At 63.6% G+C, this 7,237-nt stretch overlaps 1 protein-coding gene across 1 annotated transcript in view; it reads right to left on the bottom strand.

The window, feature by feature from the left end:
- The window catches only part of NRBP2 (nuclear receptor binding protein 2), a 24,147-nt gene that overhangs the window by 1,322 nt on the left and 15,588 nt on the right, over nt 1-7,237 (bottom strand). The window contains exons 6-15 of the mRNA XM_015416964.1: nt 7,068-7,211; nt 3,335-3,358; nt 3,099-3,182; nt 2,954-3,009; nt 2,704-2,799; nt 1,928-2,060; nt 1,705-1,807; nt 1,521-1,571; nt 1,154-1,292; nt 28-81 (exon numbers count right to left, since the gene is read on the bottom strand). Of these exons, the coding sequence (XP_015272450.1) occupies nt 28-81; nt 1,154-1,292; nt 1,521-1,571; nt 1,705-1,807; nt 1,928-2,060; nt 2,704-2,799; nt 2,954-3,009; nt 3,099-3,182; nt 3,335-3,358; nt 7,068-7,211 (884 nt within the window). The remainder of the gene's footprint in view (nt 1-27; nt 82-1,153; nt 1,293-1,520; nt 1,572-1,704; nt 1,808-1,927; nt 2,061-2,703; nt 2,800-2,953; nt 3,010-3,098; nt 3,183-3,334; nt 3,359-7,067; nt 7,212-7,237) is intronic.

The following is a 7,237-nucleotide window of genomic DNA, read 5'->3' as shown; positions in this document are numbered from 1 at the left end:
CCCCCCCCCCGCCCCAGGGAGACTTACGTGCCACTGGCCCTTCTCCTCGCTCCACTCCACATTGCACTGCATCTGCGCCACCTGCCGGAGGGAGAGACAGGCCCGTCAGGACAGGGCCCCCCGCCCATCCCTCCCCCTCCCCCCTGGCAGCCACAGGAGCCCCTGTCATGATCTGGGCTGTGCCACCAGAGGCCTACTAGGCCCAGGGAGCCTGGCTAGCAGTAGGTGAGGCTGGGCCTACAACTCCCAGAAGCCCCTGAGAGGGTTTGGAGCCAAAATGGACCAATAGGAAAAGAGGAGGGCTTGGAATAAAAGACCTGGAGCAGCAGGAAAAGCTGTTCTTCTTCCCAGAGGGAGGGGAGAGACCCTCATCCTGAGGGAAGGGTGAGTCGTCTAGTGTCACTTGGAATAGTGAGCTAGGGGCAGTGTATATTTAGACGCGTTAGGGCATTTGATTTCTTTTCTTTTCACCCACTTACTGTTATTACTCTGCACCTTGTTTGTTTGACCTCCTATAAGATAAACTATTTTCACTGTTCACTCTGCCTGGTCCTCACGCCTATTATTCAGCGCAAACAAGGGAGGTCTGAAGGTCTTGGGAGGGCGCTCTGGGCCTTCTCAAGGGATCCTAAATCCAGAGTGGTGGCAGCGTCAGGTGACACCCCACCTGAGCCGTGACAGCCTCCTTGACCACTGAGCTCCTGCCCTGGACCGAACAGCATGCCCAGAGCGTGCTGCCCACGCAGCTCAACGTTCTTAGTGTTGTCAAAAAGTGCCTGGTATTTTGCTGCCAGTTTCGCCTTCCCCGCCGCCACCCTGTAGAAAGGTTTTCCCACCCGCCCAGACCGTCTTCGTTCCCCGCAGCCTCCCCCATCCCCCAAGGAACACCCTCCGGAGCTGACCAGGGTAGAGGGCAAAGGGGGAACGAAGAGGAGGGAGGCCAGCCTAAGTGGGGGGGCGGGGGGGGCAAAGTGGAGCTCCAAACGCCAGACGCGGGCAGTTTTCCATGGATGCCCTGTGAGACACTGGAGCGCCCCCAGCCTCCTCGGAGCTTCCAGGGTTCAGCGGGAGGCAGGGCGTTTCCACATTTGCTGGGATGGGGGGGCAGCCCCACCCCACTCCGGGTGCCACCCCCCCCCCCCGCAGCCCCTACCTTCCTGGTCTCCACGCTGAAGGGCTCTGGGGTGGGGGTCAAGGCGGCCTTTTGCGGGTCCTCGGGGGCTTGGGAGGCGGACCGTGGGAGGGTGTGGGGCCGTGTGGTGGCAAAGTTCATCAAGGGGTAGATGCCGTTCCTGAGGAGGAGGAGGAGGAGAGGGGCCAGGAGACTCAGCCCAGGCGGTCCTGGCAGCGACACCCCCTAGACACACACCCCGCCAGCCGGCCGGCCGGCCAGGAGCCAAGGACCTTGCGCCCAGGACAGGTAGGCCTCTCGCCCCACAGCAGCCGGAGGGGGCGGGCCTTAATCACTCCTCCCGGATCTTGCGGGGGGGGGGCACTGCAGACCTTCCTAAGAGGCTCACCTGACATCTTCCAAGAACTTGTCCAGCTCCAGGAAAGAGACTTCCGAGTACCTGGAAGGAACAGAGAGGAGGCGCCCGGGAAGGCGAGGGGGGTGGTGAGAGGGAAAGGAGACCACCTCAGCCCAGCCTCCGCGGCTGCAGCCTCCTCTCCCCCCCGGGGGGGGGGACGGGGACACACACTCACCTCCACTGCACGGGCGGGCGGCCCTGGCGCCTCATCTCCGCCATCACCATGTCGAGGTCCAGGCTCTTGGTCTTCTCCTCCACCACGTTCTCCGGCATCAGGTCTGCAGCAAAGCCGGGAGCAGGGGGCTCTCTAAGCGGGGAGGCCCTGGCGGGGGGGCGGGTGTGTGCCACCGGCCCTCCCTCCCCCCCCCAGCTCTGCGCCCCCCCTCCCCCCGACTCACACTGGTTGCTGATGAAGCAGTGGGCGGCCAGCAGCTTCAAGGAATGGACCTCAAAGAGGACGCGGTGGAAGAGCAGGTTGTGGGCCGAGGGCCGCTGCTCCGGGTTCAGGAGGAGGCAGCTCAGGATGAACTCCTGTGTGGGGAGCCGGGGAGGGCGTCAGCAGAGGCAGCCCTCCCCTCCCCAGAGGGGCAGAGCGCTGGCCTGGGCGGCAGCCACCGTCCCCAGTGCCACCACCCTGGGTGCACTCCCCTCGGGGCCGGCACCAGAAACAAGCCTCTCCTGCCCTGGACAGCTGCTGGCGAGGCAAGCGGAGTGGGTCAGGCGGGCTGGGACCGAGGGACCGACGCAGCCTCTCAGGTCCCGGATCAGTGCCCCTGCCCACCCCCATTCAGGCCAGCCCGGGCTGACAACAAGCCACAAAAGGAAAGGGTTTTTTTTCCCCCAAGGGCTCCGGCATCCGCGGGTGTGAGTCTTTATCTGGGCAGGCGGTGAGGAGGGCAGGACCGACCCAGGCCACCACTACCCCCACCCCCAACCAGCTGAGTCAGCTCCCTCCGGGACCCATGAATCAAGAGGGGCGGGGCCAGCTGAAGGCCTGCCGGCCGGCCAGAATTCCAAAGGTCAGGTGTTTGCAGGTGTTTGCAGATGAGGATCCACATCCGAGCCCAGGCCTGCGAGGGAGGGGGCCCACGGCCAGCGAGGAGAGGCAGGAGTGGGCCCCGCCCCTTCTTCCCCCCCCCCCAGGGCGCTTTTGGCAGGAGGCCGCTCCTCTCACCCGCATGTTGGGGTCATCCAGGGAGTGCCGGGCCCGCTCGATGGCCTCCTCTGACACACAGGCGTCCCCATTGGATTGGATCTCCAGCACGGCCATCTGTGGGGAGAAGTGGGGCTGGGCAGGGCCCAGGGAGGGAGGGAGGAGGCCCCCCCCCCGGGGCCGGGCACCACCCGGGGAAGCCTGCAGGGCGGAGGAGGAGGAGGCCCAGACACACCCCCCCCGACCGCGGCCGCTTGGGGTGCATCCCTACCTCCAGCGCACACATCCCGAAGGAGAAGATGTCCACGGCCGTCCCATCAGCCGCCCCTGCCGAGCCAAGCAGCGTCAGAGCCAGCCGGCCAGCCAGTGTGCCCCACCTCCCCGGAGCCCCCGCCCTGCCCCACCCCGACACTCACGGCCATACTCCGGAGGGAAGAAGTGCAGGTTCTGCGGCTCCTCTCGGCCAGCGCGGATGGGGCTGCGGAGGTCCGCCGGGATGGCTGCGGGAAGCAGGGAAGTGGAGGGCGGGTCAAGGAGGCCGGACGGGGGCAAAACGCCCCCCCCCCACCTACCCAAGGAAGGAGCTGCAGGGGGATGGGCCTCCTGGCGCCAAGCAGGGAAAGGGGAAGCAGCTGGAAGCAAAGTTACTCACCCTCGGCAAAGATTCTGTGCCAAACTGGGGGCAAATCAGTCCAAAGCGGCAAGAGATTCAGGAGGGAGAGAGGGAGAGAGGTGGGGCGGGGGAGTTACTGACAGGCACACTCTGTTCCATTTCCATTCAGCAGGCCTGGGAAGCCCAGCCCCTCCCAGGCGCTACTGCCAAGGCAAGGGAGAGCCCGGCCTGCTCAGGCACCAGGACCCAGAGCCCCCCCTCCCCCCCCCGCTGCGCTCCCACAAGGACTCGTCACTGTATGCCTCTGCAACCGTTTTACCCTGGGCTTTCCCCCCTCAAAGAGAACATCCAAGGTGGCGTACACAAGTTCCAGGGTTCCTTCAAACCGTCAATGCATAAGAAAGCTAAACAGCCAGTTGAAATAGGAGCTGACGCCGGACTCTAAGACGGCAGCCTGCAATCAGAATCAAGAACCCAGAATCTCAACGCAGCAACCTCGCTCAGCTCTCGCAGCAGCTGAATAATTACAGCATAAAAAACCAGAAAGCCCCCAATCGCCGCCTGTCCGGCCGCATCTCCACCAAACCAGAAGCAACGGAATTCAAAAGGCGCCATTCTGGACAGAGCCATTGCTAAAGCCCTCCGAAAGAGCCCTTCGGCAAGGAGCCTCCTGGGGCAGGGGAGGATGAAGGAAGGCCGCCCCTCACGGCTGCCCTGGCCAAGGTCGGCACGCCAGTCTGGCGCACGGAAAGGCCTGGCCGCCCAGCGAGGGAGGCAGTGCCCCAACGGGGGCCAAGTGGGGAGGGATTTATTCCAGCCAGGCCTCCGGAGGAGAAGCCCAGCAGGCAGGCTGTGCTGCAGGGTCACATCCCACCTGGCCAGACCTGTGGCACGTAGCGGCCAGCTGCAGAGGACTGATGACGACGACGAAGAAGAGGAGGAGGAGGAGGAGATTGGATTTATCCCCCATGGCCCTTCACTACCCAAAGGAGTCTCAGAGCGGCTGACAGACTCCTTTTCCCTCCCCCTCCCCACAACAGACACCCTCCTGTGAGGTAAGTGGGGCTGAGAGAGCTCTGACAGGAACTGCTCTTTTTCAAGGACAGCTCTTGTCAGAACTACGGCTCGACCAAGGTCATCCAGCAGCTGCATGTAAAGGAGGAGTGGGGGAATCAAACCCGGTTCTCCCAGATTAGAGTCCGCGCACTTAACCACGACACCAAACTGACTCTCACCAAACTGAGAGGGGGGTGCTGTGCCATCCTCACGTGTTGCCCCCATAGCTTCACCCTTGCCACTCGGACAGGGTGCCTCAGGGAGCCCCCGCCTCCTGCACTCCTGCAGGTCTGACCGTGGGATGGACCCTCCACCACGAGAGACCCACCGGCAGGATCCGTCCCCTCCAGCACCCCCATGTCCCCTCGCACTCATTCCACTTGGGTATCCTTCTTCTTAGCAGAGTGACTGAGCCCCTTTCCGCCTCCCCGCCTGCCGGGTGGGTCTTAGCCACAGATGACAGACTGCCTTCGGCACAGCATGGGCAGGAAGAGCGCCTCCCCTCCCGCGGGCCTGAGTGAGGAAAGGGGGCGCTGCCATGCCAGGCAAACCCACCCAGAAGCAGATGCCAAGGGGAGGATTCCTCTCCTCCAACTCTGCTGAGGACCAAAACTGGCACCGTGCCCATGTGACTGTCCTTTGGGCACGTCAGGTACCCCAGCCCTACGACACATTCCCTCTGAATGGCGATGCTGCACCTTCCCACATTTTTAGACTGTCGTTCTTGTACGAGAGCATTAATTTCTTCTTAACGGCTATCGGGAAAGGCTCCTGCCGGGCAGGAATGGAGGCAAAGTGTCTGCTGGCCTCCCCCGAGGAACACCCTCCAACACAAGCAGCAGCTCTTCCCATCTCCTGAGTCATGGCCAGGAGGCAAAGGAACCCTGAAAGCCCACCGGAAGTGGAAGAAGAGGCAGGAGGAGGAGGAGGAGGAGGAGGAGGAGGAGGAGGTCTTGATACCCCACATCTCTCTACCCGAAGGAGTCTCAGAGTGGCTTACCATTGCCTCCCCTTCCTCTCCCCGCAACAGGCACCTCGTGAGATAGGTGGGGCTGAGAGAGAGTTCTGAGCAAACTGCAACTGGCCCAAGGAGGAGGAGGAGGAGGCAGCTGCCGCGTGGGGGATCAAACCCTGCTCTCCAGATTAGAGTCCCCTGCTCCTCACCACAACCCCACACTGGAAAGGACAGGCCCTGATCCAGGTCAGCACCACACCGACCACCCAGAGCCTTGGCATCATGCACACCTGTGCACCGGTGTCCCACAAAGCCTGCCCCCCCTCACCACCCGAGGAGCACCAAACCACGTGACACACACACACACACCCCAGTAAGTGAGACAACCTCCTTTGTTGCAGAGGAATCACTGGTGCATTGTAGCCTCAGGGGTACGGGTACATTCTCTCTCTCTCTGCCTTTCCCTCCTAGAAACATTCAGTCCAATTTGCTTAACAATGTCTCCGGGTGGGACCTCCAATTGAGAGTATCTGGCTTGTGGTCTGCTGCTGCCCACAGTGAGCACCGCCCCCCCCCACACACACACCCCTGCCAGGCCCTCCTCTTGACTCTGAGGGCTTCCTCACTTCCTCAGCTCACGTCCTGGACTCTGTCCCTTCAGACCGACCCCATTCAGAGGCTCCCGCAGGCAGGGAGGGCCTCTCCCAGGCAGCTGTACCCTCCTGACCCTTCCTCCTTCCTGGTGCGGCGACGGAACAGTCCCCGGCGCCCTCCTCTCAGTCACTTCCAGTCCTCGTCCTGCGCGCTCTCTTTCCCCGCCAGAAACCACCCCGAGCCCTCCGGCAGAGCTCCGCCCGTGAGCGAGCAGTCTTGCAGGGGAGGCCACGTACAGGCGCAAGCGAGGCCAGTTGGCACAAAGAAACGTGCTCCGTGCTCTTTCAGAACGGGGCCTGCTTGCCCAGAAGCCAGCGGTGCCTTCTGTCCCATGTCCTCCCCGTGCAGCGAGCACTGAGGAGCCCTTTCTCTCCCTCCCTGGGGGGAGATCCTCTGCCCTGGGCCACAGGGCCGCCAGACCCTCCGCGAGGACTGAGGCAAGGGCAGGGCGCAACTCTGCTTCCACGCCGCTTCCTCGCTTGGGGCCATCTCTTTAATCCCCGCCTCCATTTCCAAACAGCCCCATCCCCACGTGCCCCACGTTTGGCATGAGGCGCCAGCCCTTCCCTTCAGGGCCTCAAGCGGTCCGCTCTCCCTCCTGCCAGGAAAGGCCTCCTGCTCCTGCTGGCACAGCTCCACTTCGAGGACGACTGTGTGTTCTGCTGACAACAACAGTCCCGGCCCTCTGAGGCCGGCTGCGTCTGCAACAGGCCTCAGCCGCACCAGCGCCTGCTCCTCTCTTCAGCAGTGGCCCACGGCTGTGCTCCGGAGTGGTCTGCACTGCCGCCCCTCCGCTCGCTCCCCCCTTCCTCCCTGGCCCTGACTGGGGGCCGCAGACCTTGGGTGCAGCCGCCGGCCCTCTGGGAAAGGCTGGCTCAGGGGCCTCTTGGCCGTCCTAACCACCAGGACTCACTCCTCCCCTGCTACCCAACACGTCCACCCACTCGACCACTGCCTGGGGCCGGGGCCCGACAGGCACACGGCAGAACCGCAGGACTCAGGCGCTGCCCCTGGACGCCTCGGCCTCTGACCACTCCAGCAGGGGGGACCCCGGAACACACCGTTCCGCAGCTCTGCCCCCCCCCCCCTGCAGACACGTGTGCGTACCTGACCCGATTTTGATGAGCCCGTTGTGCTGGATGAAGATGGTGTCACTGGTGAGGTTGCCATGGATTATGGGAGGGTCGCAGGCGTGCAGGTAGCTGCAGGAGGGGGGGGGAGAGAGTCCACACAGAGCCATTTGGTGCCACGGCCCTGGGGGGGGGTCAGGGGGTCAG

This window comes from Gekko japonicus, unplaced genomic scaffold (assembly GCF_001447785.1).
Source record: "Gekko japonicus isolate JY-2015 unplaced genomic scaffold, Gekko_japonicus_V1.1 scaffold505, whole genome shotgun sequence".
Classification (NCBI taxonomy): domain Eukaryota; kingdom Metazoa; phylum Chordata; class Lepidosauria; order Squamata; family Gekkonidae; genus Gekko; species Gekko japonicus.
This window is presented reverse-complemented; position numbering and strand designations above follow the sequence as displayed.